The sequence below is a fragment of the Copadichromis virginalis genome, linkage group LG12 (genome assembly GCF_057382275.1).
Source record: "Copadichromis virginalis isolate Kocher_CV1m ecotype Utaka linkage group LG12, C_Virginalis_male_GT1.1, whole genome shotgun sequence".
Taxonomy (NCBI): domain Eukaryota; kingdom Metazoa; phylum Chordata; class Actinopteri; order Cichliformes; family Cichlidae; genus Copadichromis; species Copadichromis virginalis.
Genome location: NC_140629.1, coordinates 29,735,983 through 29,759,728, shown reverse-complemented (window position 1 = coordinate 29,759,728; position 23,746 = coordinate 29,735,983). Strand labels below are relative to the sequence as shown.

At 39.3% G+C, this 23,746-nt stretch overlaps 1 protein-coding gene across 1 annotated transcript in view; it reads right to left on the bottom strand.

Annotated features, from left to right (window-relative positions):
- Window positions 1–22,837, bottom strand: part of LOC146697266 (septin-2) — a 28,651-nt gene extending 5,814 nt beyond the window's left edge. Inside the window, exons 1-8 of the mRNA XM_085475926.1 lie at window positions 22,653–22,837; window positions 22,400–22,571; window positions 15,670–15,725; window positions 15,123–15,222; window positions 14,925–15,011; window positions 14,487–14,610; window positions 12,789–12,923; window positions 11,737–11,854 (exon numbers count right to left, since the gene is read on the bottom strand). Of these exons, the coding sequence (XP_085332052.1) occupies window positions 11,737–11,854; window positions 12,789–12,923; window positions 14,487–14,610; window positions 14,925–15,011; window positions 15,123–15,222; window positions 15,670–15,696 (591 nt within the window). The 5' untranslated portion in view covers window positions 15,697–15,725; window positions 22,400–22,571; window positions 22,653–22,837. The remainder of the gene's footprint in view (window positions 1–11,736; window positions 11,855–12,788; window positions 12,924–14,486; window positions 14,611–14,924; window positions 15,012–15,122; window positions 15,223–15,669; window positions 15,726–22,399; window positions 22,572–22,652) is intronic.
- Window positions 22,838–23,746: the final 909 nt, after the last annotated feature.

Here is a 23,746-nt window from a genome sequence, read left to right as displayed (position 1 = left end):
CAGACAGAATTTTGGGAAACTATGCACCCAGTGGGAAAATAAACATGTGTGACACAATGACACGAAAAAAAAAAAATGAAACAAACAAATCCTGTAAAACAAGTAGATTAGATTAGACACAAATGCAGATGTGATATGTGATAAAACAGAAAGAAATCCAACAAAAAAGTGAACTGAAGAACTGATAAAAACAGAATAACAGTTTTTTACAAATGCAAAGTACAATTAAATATCTACAAACCTGCATCAGTCATTGCGCAAACACAAGTCTGTTGTCTGCCATCATCTGTTTCCAGACCTTGTTAATCCTAAATGGCTGTTTACCTGAATTATTCTGTTCTGTAACATGTGCTTAGCACAGGCTGAGACCTATAATCAAGACCGCTAATGGATCATGTGATTTCAAAACCACCACTCGCTCCAAATACCTGTTGTCTCCTGCCGATTTACTGTACACAATGTAGGCCTTAATCCCCAACGCTACACCAGCCTCTCCTTCTCGTAATTGAGTGTTTTAGTTGGCACAGGGATATTGGCAGTGGGAACCAAGTTAACTTTATGACCATCATGTCAGGCCATAATACGCCACACACTCCCACCCCACTGTTATGATTGGCTTTAGTGGTTTGTTCGAAGCTGTCGGAGCAGCATACAAACAATTCAACTCCAGACTCTGCCTGAGCATTAATTAGAAAAGGAAGCCAACAATTTATCGGTTTACATCACAGAATATGAAGTGATGTTTGTAGAAAGACTCCATCATGCTGGGCAGCTCTGAGTCCAGTGTGAGGGTATGATATGAAATGGTACTGTTAGGTTTGAAGATTAGAAATAGGGCAAACGGCAGGTGAGTCATGCCAGACGTGTATTTACAGAGAAAAGCTGGTATCACTCAGTTCTTGAAATAGGAGTATGAAATATACTGTAACAATTATGTACAGCCCAAATATAGCATACCCGCAGGTCTATACATAGATATAATTACACAGGGTGTAGTGGTGGGAGATGTGACTAAGCACTTTTTCAACTGCAAAGTAGGTTGAGCCAACACCTCCAATCATAAAGAAACAAGATGCAAACCCATCATTAGAGGGATTCCACATTCATCTCTTAACCTGCCGAGGGAAAAATATTTTCAGGATTTGTTCATTCTCATAAGCTAAGCAAAAAAAGAATATGAATGACTCAAACACCTGCCAAGCTATGAACAAACATCACTGGAAGGAAACAAACACCAGCCAAAGAAAAGAACACAGAAACAAAAAAAGGGGATTGTGGTGATCACTGTAGTACTGGCATTCAACAGGTGACTGCATGCACAAGCAAACACTCCCAACTATTAAAGGCTTTTTTCGTGTGATTGCTGAGGATAGAGCTGAGTCTCTTGGTTTGGTCTGATTTGTATCCAATAAAGTCAAACTGTGGCATGGAACAATACTTGGAAGGAGAAACATGGCGCAAAGTACTCTTGGGAACTCAACAATGCAGACATAGAAGAATAACATTACAGAAAGCCAAAAAGGATTTAAAAAAAAAAAAAAAAAAAACTGCATTTCAATTCCAATCAACCGTGACCAACTAAGAATCGTAAGACTAAAGATCAGACCAAGAGCACTTTCAATAAGGTTTATGTAACCTTAAAGATGCATGCCAGCTTCTTCAAGGAAGCTATGGGAATAAAACAATGCATCCCTGCCAGTAGAAGCAGGACATCCGAGTAGCTTTCAAACCTTCTTTCATACCAGAAACTCCTTAAACCTTATGATGCACTATTCCAATTTCTTCATTAGAGACTGAGAGAAACCGAACAGATTTGTTAAGACTGACCCACATGGAGGGTCGCTGCTTGTTATGAGATTAAAGGACAGGGGTCCCTTTTTTCCAAGGCTGAAGACATTATTAAAGGAAAATCCACAGTGTGCCTCTTGTAAGACTCCAGTAGGTCCAACTGTGTGTAAACTACTGCTTGCTCTACACCTTATAAAGCCATGCACTTACTTTAATGTTTAATTTTTACTTTTCTGAAGGCAAGAGCTAATATAGGAGTACTGTAAAGGTTTTCAAAGGTCAACTGGAACTAAAACTGGCATTGGTATTTACAGTGGGGCAAAAAAGTATTTAGTCAGCCACCGATTGTGCAAGTTCCCCCACCTAAAATGATGACAGAGGTCAGTAATTTGCACCAGAGGTACACTTCAACTGTTAGAGACAGAATGTGAAAAATAAAATCCATGAATCCACATGGTAGGATTTGTAAAGAATTTATTCGTAAATTAGGGTGGAAAATAAGTATTTGGTCAATAACAAAAATACAACCCAATACTTTGTAACATAACCTTTGTTGGCAATAACAGAGGTCAAACGTTTACTATAGGTCTTTACCAGGTTTGCACACACAGTAGCTGGTATTTTGGCCCATTCTTCCATGCAGATCTTCTCGAGAGCAGTGATGTTTTGGGGCTGTCGCCGAGCAACACGGACTTTCAACTCCCGCCACAGATTTTCTATGGGGTTGAGGTCTGGAGACTGGCTAGGCCACTCCAGGTGTGTTTTGGATCATTGTCATGTTGGAAGACCCAGCCTCGTTTCATCTTCAAAGTTCTCACTGATGGAAGGAGGTTTTGGCTCAAAATCTCACGATACATGGCCCCATTCATTCCGTCCTTAACACGGATCAGTCGTCCTGTCCCCTTGGCAGAAAAACAGCCCCATAGCATGATGTTTCCACCCCCATGCTTCACAGTAGGTATGGTGTTCTTGGGATGCAACTCAGTATTCTTCTTCCTCCAAACACGACGAATTGAGTTTATACCAAAAAGTTCTACTTTGGTTTCATCTGCCCACATGACATTCTCCCAATCCTCTGCTGTATCATCCATGTGCTCTCTGGCAAACTTCAGACGGGCCTGGACATGCACTGGCTTCAGCAGCGGAACACGTCTGGCACTGCGGGATTTGATTCCCTGCCGTTGTAGTGTGTTACTGATGGTGACCTTTGTTACTTTGGTCCCAGCTCTCTGCAGGTCATTCACCAGGTCCCCCCGTGTGGTTCTGGGATCTTTGCTCACCGTTCTCATGATCATTTTGACCCCACGGGATGAGATCTTGCGTGGAGCCCCAGATCGAGGGAGATTATCAGTGGTCTTGTATGTCTTCCATTTTCTGATGATTGCTCCCACAGTTGATTTTTTCACACCAAGCTGCTTGCCTATTGTAGATTCACTCTTCCCAGTCTGGTGCAGGTCTACAATACTTTTCCTGGTGTCCTTCGAAAGCTCTTTGGTCTTGGCCATGGCGGAGTTTGGAGTCTGACTGTTTGAGGCTGTGGACAGGTGTCTTTTATACAGATGATGAGTTCAAACAGGTGCCATTCATACAAGTAACGAGTGGGGGACAGAAAAGCTTCTTACAGAAGACGTTACAGGTCTGTGAGAGCCAGAGATTTTCCTTGTTTGAGGTGACCAAATACTTATTTTCCACCCTAATTTACGAATAAATTCTTTACAAATCCTACCATGTGGATTCATGGATTTTTTTTTCACATTCTGTCTCTCACAGTTGAAGTGTACCTCTGGTGCAAATTACTGACCTCTGTCATCATTTTAAGTGGGGGAACTTGCACAATCGGTGGCTGACTAAATACTTTTTTGTCCCACTGTAGCGGTTCATTTTAATAGTAAAGAAATGTTAGAACCAAGGTGAAAATTGTCAATGCATTGTTATTTGGCAACCAACTTTTATTTCACCATCTTTGTATACTGGTGCCACTATACAAATTTGCTTAATACGTTACAACCTTATATAAGAGATGCTTGAAGCAAAGACTTTAAAATATATTTTTTTAATTAAAAAAATAAAAAGGGCATTTAATGCAAATGTAATCAGTAAATGCGTTAAAAGATGAGCTATAGCTGGAGTTTCACACTGGATAAACAAATATTATGGTCAAAAACACATTTTCTGTTAATGTGTTTCAAGTCACAGTAAATCTCATGAAAAATAGAGTATTGATGGGTCTGATGATGGATTCCTACTTTCTGCGTGACAAAAAAGAAGAAATATGAGCAAGCAGCAATATAGCCTTACAAAAAATAAAAGGGACAGTACTGTTAAACAACACCATGATAAAAATGGTCAAAAAGCTGTCTAGAAAGGTATGACCCCTTAAGACTTTTCCAAACTCATAACAAGACTTCTAATTCTCTCTCACAAAATCAAAGCACGTAGCTTTTAATGAAATATGTCAACAAATATTGACACTTGCTAGAGAGTACTGAACTCGTATCTTTGTAAATAACATTCCAGAAAACACATTTCACATACCTTCACATATAAACCTACTATTTAGCTTCCAAATACAACCTCAAGACACATGAGACCGAACACTTTTGTCTTGCAAGGAAACGCCTTTCAGCTAACCGGCTCTCTCCTGCCTGCAGGGAGTCTGAGGGGGTGAAGGAGCCCCAACAATACCTGATCTGAGGGGGTCGGAGGGGGATTTAGATCTCATACCAGCCATCTAACCCAACACACACACACACACACACACACACACACACACACACACACACACACACACACACACACACACACACACACACACACACACACACACACACACAGCTAAGTGCTAACATACTGTGTTCAACTGGTATAATCTGGCATTAGTAGCAGGAACAGAGCTTGTATGTTACGTGCATGGAGCCTTGTAGCTCAAGGAGGTCAGTGATTCACCAAAGTAAAAGAACAACAACAAGGCAGGTTAAAAAAAAGCCATTGTGACCAGACAATCTACAGACTAAATCCCCCAGAAAGTTCCCTTAAAAGTACAAAACTAATTGTGACACACAGCAGCACCAGTAGAACACCACAACACACAGAAACACTATCTAGAAATATTTTGTTGGTCCAGATTTGAATGTTTTTAAAGTGAGGTACTGATGTAAAGTACAAAGGAAGTCCTACAATCATAGTACCACGAAGGTATCGTATGAGTAATAATGAACAAACAAACACACAGCCACCCACACTCCTATTGTCTGGGCTAAGCATTAGTACAGTTAAGACCACCCACCTTTCCTTTGATCAAAGAGCATACACAGAGATACAATTGAGCCATTCACGTAATCTTGTATTTATGTGAGATTTAAAAGAGGACAGCCACAAACCAAGTTTTGTGACTTTATTTGCTAATCAAAAGGGACTCAACATCTTCAAGCACACAGCTGTTGCCACGAATGTCGCACTGGCTTACGTCATTGTCATGAGACACTCTCGCAAAAAAAAAAAAAAATCAAAAAAAAAAATCACCGTTTTAGTAACGCAGTAACGCAGCGTGCTTACGGGAAAGTAACAGTAATCAAATGACCTTTTTTGCAATAGTAATCCCTTACTTTACTCGTTACTTGAAAAAAGTAATTGGATTACAGTAAGGCCCATCTCTGGCCTGCACAATAAGAATTTAAACTGAAGCTCATCAGGAAACTCCCACAAACTACATATCATTAATCATGTGCGTATAATTACCTCAAAAATATGAGGTAATATCCTAGAGTAACATATCTGACTACTAATCATGCATTGATTTTGCCATTTAACTAAACTTGGTTCAAATTATTAAAATTAGAGAGAAAGTTTAACGCAAAAAAAAAAAAAAAAAAAAAAAAAAAAGAAAAGGAGGTGAACAAGTTAGGTATGATCACTATTTATGAAACACTATTTATGCATTTTTGTATTGAATTTATTCAATAATTCATTTTTTTAATGTATTATTTTCTTTTACCTTTATTTTGGTGATATTTAGTTTTACACATTTTGCAAAAATAATCGGTGTAAAAAGCTGCAGCTTCAGCCTTTTCAGTAAACTATGTGGATTCTTTCAGTTTAGGTAAATTTTTTGTTCTCAATGTTTATTTAATCGGGTTTCTGTGTCTGGTTTCTGTCACTTAAAAAAAAAAAAAAAAAATTAATAGTGATGCAAATAAAAACAGTCATTATTATTACCGACTGTGTCGACACTGGTAACGTGCACCAGTGGAGAGCTTAGGAGTATGATGAGTAGGAGTATGGCGGAGGAGTTGGGGACATGGTAGTAAGTAACAAAATGCTGTGCGAACAAGGGCAAACAGAAAGATAAGGAGAAGAAAGAAGAGGAGACGAGGAAGACTTGAAAAAGAGGCTGCGGTATTGTTTGCGGTCTACAGGCTTGCGCGAGAACAGCAGAGGGGCTGGGTTCTCTGGCCTTCACTGACCTGTGACTTTAGTCTTTACACAAAAGGAAAGAAAGCTCACACAGTCGCAATCAGCTTAATACAACTTTCTTACGCCTTTGCCTATAGCAAAGGCATCCTTATCCACTCTTTTACCTTTTAGTGCAAATTCCTCACACTTTAAATATGCTGATCACTTCCAAAAATCACAGACTGGGATCTTAGATGTTTTCCCTTTGTTCTGGGCAGTGTTTATTTTAGGCACATTTAATCAAAGCATGAAAACAACACACAGCGACTCGTAATTTGCTTGAGAGGTAATTCGTCAGTGCAAGCAGCTGGCCCAGTTTTTAGTTACATTCACATAAATCTTGGATTTCTATTAGTTTTTTAAGCTTCCTCTCTTCCTCAATTTTATACAAAAAAGGTGGCTGTTGAAATCAGTCAATTTTAGTGTTGTAGCTACAGAAGGGAAAAAATAGAAATATGCACTATTTTTTTTTTAGATAAGAATAAAGGTCTTTACTCTTTTTTTGCTCATCTGGATTCCACTTTAAACCAGCTGTGTACCATCCTCTTCACTCAAACAGAAAACAACCAGTAAAGCACTTTCAGACTAAATCCCCACACAGGATATGACTTTAGGGACCCAGACTGAGAGGATCAGACCCTCAATATACCCTCCTCAGGGCAAGTTATGAGCTAGAGACCACGATGACTCTGGTGAAGGAAATTGGCATTAGAACAAGCGTAAAAAAAAAAAAAAAAGAAAAAAGAAAAAGAAAAAAAAGAGGACACAAAGATGAAGGGCGAGAAAATAATAGGCTGGTGGGGGAAGCACTGCCAGGAAGGGAAGAACTGGTTAAAACGCAGGCAAATGACGAGTAGTTCCGGTGAACGCTTGTTCAATTTGTTCTTTGAGCCTGAGCTGTGCTACTTGTGTCTTGTCAGTGGAACAGTCTTGACACATTGCAGGAAATTTATATTGTTCTATACAAGCGGTTTCCCACTAATAATAGGGGAAAGGACTGTACGAGCCTTTGAGGGAGGGGAAACAAATTCTCCGAGCGGTGAGAAACTGCTCTCCAAAAAACAAACTAATAAATTGTGTGGGAGAAACACTGGAGGTTATCAATCATTCTCCAGCATTCAGCTTTCTGGCAGGTTCTTGGCTGATAGTGCTCTGACCTCAAAGGAAGGCCTTGGTGCCATACTGTACAGGACTGTACAGCAGGAGTCAGGCACGTATACCTAAGAGCCACTTGAACTTATCTGATCAACCCAACAAATACTCCCGTCCATTTTCCCGAGAGACACTTAATAGAGATTAATGGGCATTACCATGGCACGTCAAACTTCTAAACATGCAAAAAAAAACAGATTACTGGGTCAGATATGTGAAATATCCTGAATTCATTGTAAATTAGTCAGCCATCATTTTCATTCCAACATAATTTCCTATGTAAAGAGTGATGAAAAGTTCTGCTGCCCAATTTCATTTTGAACAATTTTGGACCATTTTACTGTCCCTTTGACTATTTGAAGAAGTTAGTTTGCGATTTCACCAGAACTGCCAAACTTGTACAGAGTAAACATCAAGTCCTGTGTCAATCTGAATTGACTTTGATGGCAATGATCCCACCACCAAGTAGGACTTTCAGGGAAAATAAACAGGTTGAGCATATGAAAGCAGATGCGCTGGGAGCTGAAAAGGAGGCAACATTGAAGTGCATAGAGCCCACATTGAAATCAGGTATGGTTTTTGTTTTTTTTAATGGGAAAAGATGTGGAAGTTCTTGATCTCACCCAGTATATGATTCATTTTAATGTAACTCAAAATGCTGGAAAGCAGCAGTAGAGTTTATGTGCTTCCACTTTCTAAAAGGAGTCTCTTGTTCACTGGTTCATCTTTTTACTTCAACAGTTAAATCAGTACAATTCTGTTCAACTTCAGCTGTGTTGTAATATGTATTTTCTTTTTTATTTAAAGACCAAAGATTGTAATACTGACACTAAAAAGTGCAGCTTTGCGATCATCAAAGTAGGGCATCCTTGTATATATGAAATACACAAAACCCACATAGAAGCGCCACAGCAGTTTAGTCATTTATACAAGGACGGAGATAAAAGTTGTACATGCCCAGATTGTAAACAAACAAGAGTCAGTAGGAATAATATACATTCCCAAGAGCCACATGGTGCCATTTTTAAATGTAGGGAAGATAGCTCATCATCATCGTCGTCGTTTATTTATATAGCACTTTAAAAACACACCTGGTAGACCAAAGTGCTGTACAATACAAATATAAATATAGTAATAAAATAGCAAAAACCAGACATAGCAATAAAATTAATGAAAATGTCAGTTACCCACAGAGTTAAAAGCCAGGGAATAAAAATAGGTTTTTAATCTGGACTTAAAAACTGGCACTGATGTAGCTTGTCTAATATGGAGAGGAGGTTATTCCAAAGCATCGGAGCTGCAACAGAGAATGGTCAGTCTCCTCTAAGTTTCAGCCTTGACTTAGGGACTGAAAGCAACAGCTTCTCAGCTGACCGAAGCGAACGAATGGGGACATGGGCCTCAACAAATCAGACAAATAAACAGGTGCCAGACCATTTATAGATTTAAAAACCAATAAAAGGACTAGTTGCAAGCGTGACAAAGTGCCCTGCCCAACCCCTATTAAAAGAGAATTGCAATAATCTAAACGTGAAGTAATAAAGGCATGAATAACACTTTCCAAGTCACGCTTGGAAAGAAAGGGCTTAACCTTCGATAAACGTCTGAGGTGATAGAATGCTGATTTTACCACCCCGTTTACATGACCATCAAAGGTAAGTGCAGAATCAATTTTTACTCCGAGATTTGTGATCGAACTCTTTAAATGGAAGTCAAAGCGGCAAGATCAACATCTGGAGCGTCAGAAACACGATTTGGGACAAATAAGATCGCTTCCGTCTTATGATCATTAAAATGTAAAACGTTTTTTGCCACAATGCTTTAACATCACTAAGGCAGTCAAGCAGAGGTCGACTTGGGAGACTATCTGAATGACTAAAAGGTAAATAAAGCTGGCAGTCATCTGCATGTAGATGGAATGACACTATGTTTTTGAAATATTGCGCCAAGAGGCAAAAGATACAGTGCAAACAATAATGGCCCAAGAATAGATCCCTGTGGCACACCCCAAAGCAGAGGGGCCACAGGGGATGAAGCCGACCCCAACTTAACACAAAAGGTCCTGTTTGAGAGATAAGATTTTAACCACAACAGTGCTGAACCAGAAATTCCCACACAGTGCTGTAAGCGGGAGATCAGCAAATCGTGATCCACTGTGTCGAATGCAGCAGTCATGTCCAAGAAGACCAGCACTGCATATTTACCATGGTCTGTCGCTATCAGAACATCATTCATAACTTTTACGAGGGCTGTCTCCGTACTGTGAAATGGCTTAAAGCCGGACTGAAAGATTTCCGACAATTGAGAGTCATTCAAATAGTCCATCAACTGAGTATAAACAATCCTTTCCAGGATCTTACTAAGAAAGGGAAGTGTGAAAGGGAATGTGTCTAAAATTTTACATGACTGAACTGTCAAAGCCTGGTTTCTTAAGTAAAGGATGTATGACTGCATGCTTAAGCTCCTTAGGTACTTGACCAGACAAAAAACTAGTATTAATAATGTTCGGAATGTGTGGTCTGATGGTAGGAAATACCTTTTTGAGAAAACTGGGAGGAACGTCATTTGGAGAGCCACATGGGATTAGCTGACTAATCCTCTATATTTCCTGTTTTCTTCATCGCTTTAGATGTTATAGATCTTATTGGGTGTGGGTATGCGTGAGTTTGACAGTTTTGTTAAACTCTGCAGCTAATTGCTGCTCATTGTACAGTCGGAATTGTCTGTTAAGGGAACACTTAGCAGAGCATGTGAACAAACTGAAAGTTTAGCTGAAAAGAGGTCAGATCAGAGTGATACTGTTACAGTATTTCCTTAGAGTCCCTTGTCCCTTATTATTTCTCACTTCACTTCTCCTGGCTAAACTTTTATAGTAAAGGGAGAAAAATATACACAAAATTAAACAAAAGTTGAGCCAAAACTCTGATAAAGACAGCTGACCTGCTGAAGGCTGGCAGCTGGAGCAAAAAGCCAAAAAGCTTGGGGGTTTCCTTCAGCTTGAGGTGGGGGTCAGCAGTGGCAGGAAACATGGTATTTTTTATTCTTAACTGCCAAAGGAACAGACTTGAGGTTTGAGTTGCAGTTAAGTGCAGTTACTGAGTTTTCATGTGCGCCCACTGTTAAATCCTGCTGTCTCAGTGAGTACAAGAAGAAATATCCTGAATGACCAACTGTAACCGGCAATTTGCTAAGATACTGCATCGGTGACTTCAAGAAATTTAACAGCCCAGGATTCTAACAAAACAGATTGGCTGTTTGGGAGAACAAAGCAGAGCTGGACTCCGGTCAGCCGATCAGCCTGACGCCTGCCAGACCACCGGCTCCGAGACCTGAATGAGAAGCAGGTGGGAGGTCTGGGCATCCGGGGAAGGTGAGGAGACAGGCTGACTTTCAATTAAAGAGGGCTGACAGAAAAAAGTTATTAGCAACTGAGGCACAATATGCTTTTTTACCAGGCTGCAAAGAGTGGGTCTTTTTCTCACTTAATCATTTCAAATACAAAAAGTGCTAAAGTTCAAAAATAATTTCTGATGTAACTTCTCAGTCTGAGGCAACATCTTTACATTAAAATCAATTAATTATATAAAAACAGAAAATGACATTATCAACCAACTAGTTCCAATTTTCTCTGAATTGAGACAAAAAGCACAGAAATAAGGAATACTCAAGTTGTCTCATAGATATAAAAAAGGAAATAAGACAAGGAAAGACGAGGAAAATCCTCCTAAATCATCTGAAGCAAGACGTTATCAGCTGAACACACTGCTGTGAAGTGTGTGTGATGAGCGGTACTACAATGTCCTTCCCCTGTGGACAGCAGGAAGCTGAGAAGCGTGCAGGCAGGCAGGCAGACACTTGGGTCAGGTCCAAGAGGAAGTATGTGGGACATGTTGAAACTGGATGAAATGTGCTTCATCTAAATTATATACAACAAACTTTCCTCAGTCCACCCCTTCTACTGTTTCCTTTCTTGGTTTGTCCCTCCCTTTACTTTGAAACTGGTGATTTCATCAGAAACGCAAAAACTTAAAGCCGTTCATCAGCGCAATCACAGGGAGAAGTGCACGAGTGCTTTCTCACACGAACGCAAAGAGGTGTGACATGCTAAGCTGCCATTATAGACAGATAAGCTATATAATACTGTTTTGTTCCATTCTATGATTATAAGCCACTTTCTAATGGCGTACACATATATCTGCTAATTGGATTAACAGTGTCTTTAGTAAGTGGCATTTGGGCTTTGTGGTAGTATTTGAATAAAGATGATTACATGTGGTGTATACACCAGAAAACAGACATCTTAGGATTGAAATTATGTGTCTGTGGGTGTAAAATCAAACCCACCCTCCTCTTCAGGCGATCCCTCTCCTTCAGAGTCAGTGTGTCAGCCTTGGCAATGACTGGGACTATATTGACTTTGCTGTGGATGGCCTTCATAAACTCCACATCTAGTGGTTTTAGACTGGGGAAAGAAGGAAAAACAAAGAGGGCAATTAGGACACAGTGAAAAACTGTTTTGAAATGACAAAAATGATAAATAATAATAATAATAATAATAATAAACTTTATTTATAAAGCACACTTAAAAACCAAGGGTATGCCAAGGTGCTTAACAAGTAAAATAGAGTATATGAGGAGGATAATAGAAATAGGACCAAAGCAAGTACTAAATATGGAAGCAGATAACTGTCACTAATACATAGGAAAGCAACAGGTACAGAGCAAACAAGAATTTAAATGAGCATAAAAGTGCGTGATATAAAATCATAAAAGAAATATTAACTAGAGGGAAAGGCAAGATTGAATAAGTGGGTTTTTAATCGTGATTTGAACAGTGCAATGGAATCAGATGCGCGGAGGTCGAGAGGAAGGGTGTTCCACAGTACCGGGGCAGCCAGAGCAAACGCACGGTCACCCCGAGACTTCAGTCGAGATCTGGGTTGGGTCAGAAGTAGTTGAGTGGCAGATCTGAGTGTTCTAGCAGGAGTATGTGGTTTGAGAAGTTCACTAAGATAACTTGGCGCTAATTTATTAATAGTTTTGAAAGTAAGAAGTAATATTTTAAATTGAATACGGTACTTTATGGGCAGCCAATGCAGGCTAGCTAGGACAGGGGTAATATGGCAAAATTTCCTAAAATTGGACAAGGAATAACTGCCTTTCACAGCATATGACAGTACTGAGAAACAAAGCAGAACTGAAATGTGTAAAAGGAACTCAAGTTAATCAAAAACGCTAATGCTAAAGATGTCATAAACAGCAAGAGTTGTGTAGTTTTGAAATACCCAAATTAAGGAAGTTCTGTTTTAGAACCACCAAACATGATTAAAAGTAGTGTGTTAAGTACAAGTCAGCTCATTTCTGGTGTCTTTAGTGTTGTGTCTGTGCTTACTTACCCATGTCCAAACGGAGAAATGAAGTAGAAGCAGCAATGCACTCTGTTGTCCACTATGTGTCTTCGATTCAGCCCACTCTCATCATGGAGGTATCGTTCAAATTGATTGTCGATGTACTGGATGATGGTCTTAAAACTGAAATCAAATACAGAACATCCCATCCCCCCAAAAAACATTTATCTGCACCAGTAAGGAATTTGTTAGTTTTAATACACAACTTATTTTCACTCCAAGTTAGATTTTCTCATACACAAAGAGCAGGTTAGAGCTGTAAAACACCTGTCATTAGGTTAGAAGGGTCAAAGTGAAGAAATAGTTTCTCAGAATAAGGCCAGGACATACTTCCACTGAATTGAACACACAGGATGATATAGATCTTCAGAAACCTGCTTTAACTCCCACAAAAACCCTTTAGAGTGTAGTTTTACATGTCAGGCAATAGATCACTGATATTATAAATCCTCCCGGTTTATGACTGAATGAATAGGTCATTTCCAGTTGAAGGGGTTTATGTCCCTGTAAGAGCTGGAAATTCAATGGAATCAACTTAAAATGAAAGGTTTTGTTGCTGTAATTGGCACACCATCTCAACCTCCCTAACAACAGCAGTGTTACTTTTTAAAAAAAAAAGGAAAGCAGCCATTTTCACACCATCTGTTTCTGACTCATAAGATAAAAAAATGTAGCTGATGGGTGCAGTTTTATATCTTCTAGCCAAACAGTCAAATATGAAAATCAACTTGTAGAATGAACATCATTCCTATTTCTATCAGTGTTAAACAAAGCAACCAAACATACATAACGTTAATGTTTAATCATACTATTCCATCAGTTTTAACTTTTACCTCTTTACCTTCTCTCAGTTCAGTAGTCTAAACTAGAGGTCCCCAACCCCCGGACCGGCACCGGTCCATGAGTCATTTGGTACCGGGATGTGAGAGTTGTGAAAGTTATGGTTTTCAGGGTTTTGATTGTTTTTTTATCGTTATTTTTTATCTTTTTTTTTTAATCATTTTTATCGTTAACTCTGTTTCCCTGGGTCTTTTCCCATGTGTTATGAATAAATCTTCCTTTTTTTTGGTACCAGTACTGGTTTTATTTTGTTGTATTTATCCGCGACACCTTAAAGGCCGGTCCGTGAAAATACTGTCGGACATGAACCAGTCCGTGGCGCAAAAAAGGTAGGGGACGGCTGGTCTAAACTGTTGTCTGAAATTTACTCTTCGTCTTTAATTTCTAAATAGCTCTTAAAATTTGGTTTCATTTACCTACCATTTAATATTCATAATCTAAATGCTAAAAAAGTGGCACACAAATCTTGTAGAAAGAAATGAAAGGTAAGTGAAGATACGTTTCCTTTTATTAAGTGTGGAGTTGTTATGAAGAGGACCCACGAATGTAGAAATACAGCTATGCCAGCACAATTAACAGGAAACGTATCCTGGACAGAGAGCCCACGTTGACAGTAGGACGCCCCACAAGTAAGCACACATACCGACACATTACAGACGCATACACACATAATAGGAGACACGGAGAATGCAGGGGGAGGAGAGGTAAGAAATAAGGAGCCTGAGACAAAACTTGGAAAAAAAAGGTGCATCGGGGACAGGTGGGGAGGATAGGAGATCACGCTGCACACGTCTCAAGTTGTTCTAACTCCCCCACAACAACAAAAACAACATAACAAAAACACACCAGTCCTGGCTGTTGATGGCATCGCCGTATCCAGGAGTGTCAACTACAGTGAGACGAAGCTTCACTCCCCTTTCTTCGATCTCCACTGTTGATGCCTCAATCTGCACTGTCCGCTCAATCTTCTCTGTTAAAACAAATCATAAGAAAAATTACACCAGATTTGGCCCAAACCGCCGGTTTTGCCATATAAGAGTGATATGTGTTTTCTGAACTGTGAGGGCCTGGATAATTGTTTTCAAGCTAGAGCCCAAGTCCTAATCTAAGTCAAGTCATAAGTAGGGCAGGGTCACATTTTGAGACTGCAGCATTCTCAGCATTCCACTTGAAATAACACTTTGCTGGAGACATTGCAGTAGGCCTTTTTTAATATTAAAGTGTGTGTGTGTGTGTGTGTGTGTGTGTGTGGGTGTGTGTGTGTGTGTGTGTGTGTGTACATACCTGCAGCACCAGGGATGTAACGTTCAGGGTAGAGATCAGTGAGAAACAGGCTGTTTATCAATGTGGATTTGCCCAAACCAGACTCCCCTGAAAAATAGAGACTAAACTATAAATCTGTACTTTCAAGAGAAAACATATGGAGTACTTCAAACCTTTTCTGGTATGCCCACTTTGAAACTTGAGCACTCGACCACTCACCTACAACCATGAGGGTAAATTCAAACCCTTTTTTCACTGATTTCCGGTGCACTTGGTTAGGCAGGTTAGCAAACCCTACATAACCTGCAGCATCTGGAAACTGTAGCACAAGAAAAACAAATAGGATCAGAAACTACAAAAAATAAGCTGCAAACTAGTCAGAAGTATATGTGATGTTTTGCATTTAGGTGATAGCATAGTATAACTATGTTACATGACATTTTTCTGCTTATTTCTTTCATCTGATAAATCCTCTAAACTCCTGCCTCATCATTTTATGAAGTCTAGGTGTACAGTTGAAGTGTATAAGAGAGAGATTGATGATGATACATATCACTGAGAAACTTTAAACACACAATAAAGCCAAGCCATGAAACAGTTGCATTTAAACAGGATATCCTCTGTGGATGCTTGTGAAGGCGTGTGTGTTAGAGATTACAAGTACCATGGCCCTTAATCACCAGATCCTTATTAGAAAACCACCCACCAAAAATCTGCATAGTTTAATCTAAACTGTGATGTGAGGAAATTTCTGACATATACTCACCTTTCCTTTCTCTCCAGACTGAGACATCGCTACTGTTTATGTGATGTCTGTCAAGCCTGTAGGAGAGGGAAAAAAGAGTGGTAAATGACATGTCCTGCTGCGACCCATTGTAATGATTCAGATAACTTTTATGCATCATAAATATCTATTCAGTTGAACAATACATATATGTACACACACACACACACACAACTTTTCACTCTGTAAAAGTTGTATCCAGCAAATTAATAATAACATTTTGTGTAGCCTATAAGCTCAACGAGGCCTTTGTTTTTCCTTATGTTTTAAAATTTTATTGCTGTTGTGACTTACACGGTTACACCCTTATGGTTAAATCAGTTGTTCAAGTTTAAGCCTGAAAAAACACTGATATCTGTTAAACCACCATAAAATAAGTGACATATTTATACTGGATTTATGCTGCACATCTGAAAAAAAAACACCCATTTGACTTGAGTCTGCTTCAATTTTCTTATGAAAAACAAAATGTAAAAAAACAAACAAACAATTAAATCAACCAAATCATGAATGTAATCATTTAGTTTAAAATACTGATATAAATTTAAAAACATTATTTTGTGGAAAGCAACTGAAACAACTTTTTGAATAGAATAATTAATTGATGTTTTCAAGGTTTTAGAGCTGTGCTGTCACATTGATTTGTGGGATCCTAATAACCTCAGAGAGCTACAAAGAAAGGTGGCAAAAAAACCTGTAGCAACAGCAAAAACTTTGATATTTGACTATTTCTTTTTATACAATTAGAAAAATGCTACATTTATACCTTATATCTTTGCAAAAAGACCAAAACATGTAGTCCAAGTTCAGATGCCGATGGCCACACCATTGTTAACACTATCACTCTCACTGCAGACGTTATCAAATCTGCACAAGTAACTTCCCAGACTCTCATTAAGCTGTTACAGTATTGCCTGCTCATTGCTCCTGGCTCTCCCTATGACCCTGAGCAGACGACAGAGCAACAGCCTCATTTGATAAATTCGCTACATAATGAATGAGCAGGAAGAACAGGCTCCATTTTATCACCAACACACTGGGAGTTGACAGGTGGAGTGTGATAAGCATTAGAAAGAGGCAGGCTCCTGTGTGTTGCCAAACGGAGATGCACTCTGGTTATGTAATCTTTGCCGGTGGAAAGACATGGCATGGGAACCTGATTTGACCGTGGCATTTGACAAACACATTTGTGGTCACCTGGGGAACCATTTCACGCTGTTAAATGTATTAGATGGTAGTTGGGAGTGGTCTGTATCTAGATCAAAGTGGGCAGCGATCTGTCCTGCTGACAGGGTGGTTTCACCAAGCACACAAGGAGAACAATGGCTGTTTATCCCTTTCGTTCCTGAAGCCTTTCCTATATAGGGCAGCTGGGCTTACAGAGAAGGGGAAACACGTGCCTGAACCCTGAAGACATTTTAAGACCAACCGCATGCAGGACAGTAAGGGGGGAGACTCAACCCATTTAGAATGGAGCAGTGCTGAATTAAGGTAAAGGGGCAATCCAAGTGATCAGAGACCATATGAGGCCTTGTCCTTAAATTCATCAACTTTAAAGCAATCTCCGTGGAAACCTTGAGTCCCTGGATTCATGTGGATGTTAACTGGATGAGTGCCATCTACATAAACATTGTCGCCAACCAAGCACTCAACAATAGCACTCCCTGATGACAACAGCCTCCTCCCTGCTGTCATACCACTGCTCTGAAATTGCTTGAATTACACTATAAAGAACCAGAAACCTGAATCCAGCCTCCAGTTCCCAGATACCAATCCAACCCATCTATGCAGCCTAGTTTCTGTTAGTTTAATTTCTGAGCCATAAAGAAAGGTAATTCTGTTAAAGCACAGAATGAGATGATAAACCAAAGACTTATGCTGCCGCTGACCCTCCAACATCTTTACACAGACTTTGTGGGTCTCAATTAGGACACTAATAAAAACATGACTAATGACTCAAGGCACCAACATTAAAAGACACCATGTGTACTCACACAATGGTGAGATGAATACACCCTCTAATATAATGGCATCACGTAATGCTTTGGAATGAGAAAGGATGACTGGAACAAGCTAAAGATTCAAAGATTCCAACCTACACTTTTGAGTTCCCAAGGATCTACTCTTTCAGACACAGAGGGCAAACCAAAATCTCCCATTGGCCAAGCCCTGGTGGATCAGAGCTACTCTGGCTGCACCGGATGAATAAATACAAAATTAAATAAGTGGTTATAATAATCAAATCCATGACAGAATTTTGCTCAAGTCACCACTAAATACAGAGTGAAGAATTTGGAAACAGAAAACCACCTGCTTCTTGTTATTTTTGCAAGTACTGTTAAAAATTAAAAATGTTTCAGAAATTTGAATACATTAGGAGGACAGGAAAATTTAATAGACAGCCAATCAGCAGCCATACATCCTGAAAGAGTAGCAATATATTCAAGAATTCAGAAACGTTACCCTCATAGTGGCGCAAAGCATCAAAGTCAGTGAATGCAGCTTTCTGACCAAAACTGGTAGTGTTAGAATATCAGCGCCCTTTTTTTCCCCTAAGGAGGCTACTGAGAGCTAACCACTTTTACTAAGGTTTTAGTCTCGGAAACTGCATGACAGGCCAGCCAGCACATTGTGGAAACATAAATATTGCTGGCACAGTGCTGCCATGTTTGGAGTATGTACACATCACCCACAGTTTGAGGAAGGTTGAGCAAATCCCAATAGACACTACACACACTAAACACCGGGTGGGTGACACCATGGTTACACTCTATGGTCACAACTCATGACCTACAAAATCATTTGTTTCAGGCCTAAAAACACAACAAAGGCAGTTAATAATGTGTTTTTACAGTTAATGAGTATCTGAGTTAAAGCAGCAGCCCACACAAGTGCATTCAGTTGTGTTGCACACATACACACACTCTAAGTGTTATTCTTCTTCAGGCTCTGTGGGAACCAGCATTAGACCAGCAGCAGATTAATTAAACTGGTCCAATATCTCAGTTGTAATCTCTCAAAGACAACACTACAGGACAGACAGGCAGGAGGCACACTTCAATAATACGCTCTTAATAATGGCCATTTAATCGGCCAGGCTGCTGAGCTGCTTACATACACATACACACTGGCATCAGTGGGCCAGACATGGGGGAGATTAAACAGTTAGGGCCAAAAGGGAAAAATGCCACCTTAGAAAGCCAAAGTTGTTGGCATGTAATGCACTTACAGTTGATTTATTGGCTGGAGTGAAGCCACGAAGGACCAGCAATGCTAGAAGAACTATTCACCTTCCCTGACAGGCAGTGTCAAAGGTCTGCAGACTCGCTCTTCTTGGATTAAGGCCTCTCTGAACTTATTGAAAAAGATGAAACAATGATTTAACAATGTGGAGACTTTAAGAAGTCAGTGGCATAAGTACAAAAATGGTAAATTACTGGCAACTGATCAAAGCAACAGGAACCTCGGAGCAGCTGAGCATAATAAAGTGATGTTTGGCAAAAGACCTCCACACGTAGACAATACAACACACAGAGAAGGGGGCTTGACTGTAATTAAGCAGCCCTTGGGGGTCTGAAGGTAGGAATGGTGGGCCAAAGTGGTGTAATAAAGACATGACACAGGCTTTTAAGCTGTGGTTTTGGAAACACTTAAAAATATGAGCCCACAGAGGAAAAAAAGCCACAATTGGCGGAATAAGAAAGCCTTTCGACCACAGGCAAACCACCAGGACTGTTCATAACACACACAGAGTTTAAAGCTTAGGATGATTTATGACAATGAGGACAACATAGGAAATTACTGAAAACAAGTGGGAGCCATTCAGTAACAAAATATTATCTTTATAATACTCACCGCTGCTGTACACTGGTGCACAGTTAAAGGTGCAGGTAATATAACCTGTTCATTTCCATGCTCATTTCCTCCCATTAAACCTCCATAATAATATTTGTAGAAAGCCTTTTATCAAATCACAACACAAATTCCACACTGACTGATTGTAAAGTGCATTCATTTTTAAAATTTATTTCAAAAACATCACACTGCAAAACTACTTTCTCCAACATTAGAAAGCACTAATCTTCTCTATAGTTGTCTTACAATATAGTCAGCCAATATTAGCCAATCAAAGATCTGTCTCTATACATCATATGCATAAAAACATCATGTAGAAAAAGATGTTTGGGTTCATTTAGAACTGTTGTAATTTTTCATCTGCAGCGGAGTATAATTACAGCCACAGGCCTTGGGGGCCGGTGTCCTGCAGGTTTTAGAGCTCACCCTGGGTCAACACACCTGAATCAAATGATTGGTTCATTACCAGGCCTGAACTGGAGGTAATTTAGCGATTTAAATCAGCTGTGTTAAATCAAGGACACATCTAAAACCTGCAGGACACCGGCCCTCGAGGCCTGGAGTTCGACACCTGTGGTATGAAAGATGGATGCAACTCCTGTAATGCCACCAACATAAAGTCACGAAGTCCTGTTAGGAAGCTTTGATGTTTTGAAACTGGAAGTTAATTGGCTAATAGCTTGAAAATTGCAAGGCTAATCCTCCTTTCTGACACTTAAAATCATCAAAATTAAAATTCTCTCTGTGTTTACTTAGGCCCATTTCCCCATAGACTACTGCAGGACGGATGTTTATCGGAAGTCTTTTTGACAGCCAACTACAATCAAGGGAAACTAACAGGCCTGCTGACATTTAGAAATGCTGCAGGTTTAAGGCTTAATTTTTCACACTCAAAAGGTTTGCATCTATTTCATACAACTGGTGGTGTAAAGTCATGCTGTGTATTCAAGGCAAGTTTCTAACTAGCTGTACATATAAAACAAACTGAAGAAACAACGTTTATTCTGGGTTTCAGCAACACAAAATAAAGAATCTCTTAATAAATGCAAGAATAAAACAAAAACCTCATCCAGATAAGCCTAAGCTTATGGATAACATGGGTAAATTAAACATATGCCCTCAATATTTGAAACTTGAGGCATTCTTAATAATTTTTTTAAAAGTCAGGGATGGGGGACTCCACACCTCAAGTGCCGGTGTCCTGCAGGTTTTAGATATCACCCTGAGTCAACACACCTCAATCAAATGATTAGTTAATTACCAGAAAATAAGGAAAGGTATAGGTTACTTTAAAAACTTATAAACAAAATGTTTGTATTAATGTGGCAATCCACATTGATATAATTTGCTTATAATTTGTTTTGGTAACAAGACAACATTACTGGGTCAACTTATTATCTTCAAAAATGTGTCTGTTTAACTTTACATCAGTGTGTTTGGCAGTGTAGAAACTGCTAAAACTGTGTTCTCCTGTTTTTTTTTTGTTCTGTTTTACTATTCAAATGGATCTTTTTTAGGACATTTCAAAAAGACATTATTGCAAAAAAATTCACATTATGTAAAAACAAAAATCACATTTTGACACAAGTCCAGCTTAATTGAAAAGTATCCTATATTTCACATCAGCAGTACCCACAGTCCATTTGGCTCTGCTGGTGTGAATGAAGCTTTGCCTTTCCATTCACACCACAGCACAAAATGATCGGAAACGTCCCTGTGTAGTTTCAAACAAACGTGATCCCTGTTGGACTGTGTTAGTGAGATAAAGTCGGAGGAAGGGGAAAGGTCAGAGAAAGGTGAAGGTGCTTGATTTGAGCCATGGGGCGTCTTTCATTACGGGAAGATGTTGTTCTTTTAATATCAAATTGATCTCTGTTCAGCTGGCCATAAAACCTACTTGTTTTCTGTAGTAAGGGGCAGCTGCCGCCTTGAGATTACAGCTTGCAGAGTCTGCCATAGTGCTCACCACTTAACAAGAAAGGAAGTGAAATATGCATGTTTTCACCCAGTCCAAAACACAACAAAGATGGATGACAATTCTTCAATAGTGGCCCTCAGCCACATCTTAGACAGACACATAATGAGAATGTGTTATCGTTTCCCTCTGTTATTGTTAAAGATGTCTGGAGGCAAAATTTACTTTTGTGGAAATGTGCTTTATAACCAAAGGTCATGGAATAATCGCATGTTAGAAAGCAAGTGCAGAGGTCAGGAAGGGTACACAAGAGGAATCTGGAGCAAAGTTCTTTAATGGTTCTGATTTATGAATTGATTAAGCCTGGTGAAGTGTAGCAAGCTTCCCAGTAGTTGGGCCATGGGGCAATAAATGAGCTCAAAGCAGTGAGTAGCGCAGCTGTTTTTCAAAACATGAAGAAGGGGAAGTGTTTATTTGGACAGTTGTGTCAAATAATGAAGGAGAATTTAATATAATGCTTTAGTCACTGGCCAGGGGGAGTCTGAAACGTGTGTGAAGGCCTCAGTGTCTGTAACAGTCAGATGTCCACCACACCCAGTCTGTCAGACACTCACAGAGTTTTCCAAATATCTGCTACTGGGACAATGACTTTGCAATTTGCCTGTACCCAGCTTAAGTAAACACAGTAGTTCCTTAAATAGTTTCCTCTTTAAAAACTTGCTCGATAAACCAACGTTGGGTCTACAAAAGCGATGAAACTGTGTTACATGTCAAACTTTAGCATTCAACAGTTGCTACCGCGGCTGGTGTCATATTGCCAGCTAGTCTTCAAACTGATTGTCCGGTTTGTCTCCCTTAGGGTTCCATCGACTAGTCGCTACACTGTTTAAAGTTAAAAATCTATATATCATAATAACCGCAAACAACCGAGCAATACCTTACCTGTCCGTACCTTTGAATGCTATTAATCCACCGGAGCGTTTCGTCTCTCTCTGCTGTCCCAGCCCAGGAAGGGAGACCCGGAAACCGCTTCCCTGAGTCCGCCCTCGTCCCAGTGTCTTTTCGTTACCCACGGCTACCGTACAGCGCCACTGACGCCATTTCGGCTCAATTGCTAGAAAGGCGTAAGTAGGAATGTATCATTAGGCAGAACCAATATGGTTACTTCAGCGGAACAGTTTCTTTGGTACTTTACCTTGTAACGGTTTTTCTTTCTGCCGTGGAAACCGTTAAATATACAACTCTGCGATAGAAGTTGTGACTATCTTATTAAAAATGTTATAATGTTTCCCAAGAATCCGCCGAATTATGTAATCTTATGTTAACGATGAGAGAATCGCTTAATTTATCTCAAAGTGGGTAAATTCTGTTAAACAAAAAAAAGCTAAACAAAGTTACAGGCTAACAAAATAAGTAGAACTCAAAAAATAAAATTCAATACGAGAAAAGAAATATCTCAATAAAGTAAAAAAACAAACAAAACGAATTTGAAATAAAAGTAAATTAAATACAATAAAGCAAAAATAAGAATCTATTCAAATACATAATTTTTTTTAGCATTTAAATTTGGAATTAAATTGACATTTTTAATTTTTAATTTTACTTTATTATACAATAAAGTAAAACAGGAAAATAGATGTAAATATGACTTAGAAAATGTAGGGGGAAAAGCACAGCAAATATTAAATGGCATTAAAAATCATTAAAATGAAGTGCACAGTGCAGTGCAAAAAACTGACATTAAAAGATAAAGAAGTATGTTTTTTGCTATGTTTGTGATGGTTTTTGCATAAGAAAGTAGGCTATTGTCTATATCAGGGATGTCACACTCATTTTACATCGTGGGCCACATAATTCGATTCTAAGTGAAAGAACAAGAACTTTTCTTTCAGTTAATTGTTTATCTTTTTTTTTTTTTTTTTTTTTTTTTTTTTTTTGGCCTGTCCCGTTTGGCTCTTTTGCCATCAGAATTGTTGTCTAAAGGCAAAGAAAGATGCCCAACGGATTTACTTTACCAAACTGACCATCCCAGCCTTGCCGTAATGGTCCATTTGATTCACCTTTTATTGTTTATTTTATTTTCACTTACTGAATACGGGACAGACTTGACTGGGGGAAAGAAGGGGAGAAAGAAAGAGGGAAAGAGAAACAGCTGAGAAGAGGGACGGGGGAGAAGGGCAAAAGACAAAAACCAACAGAACGGGCAGAGAAAAAAAAATGCATATATCAATCACCTGGATCACCTGCTGAGAAAGAAAAAAGAAAGCAAGCAGAAGAGAACAAGAGTAA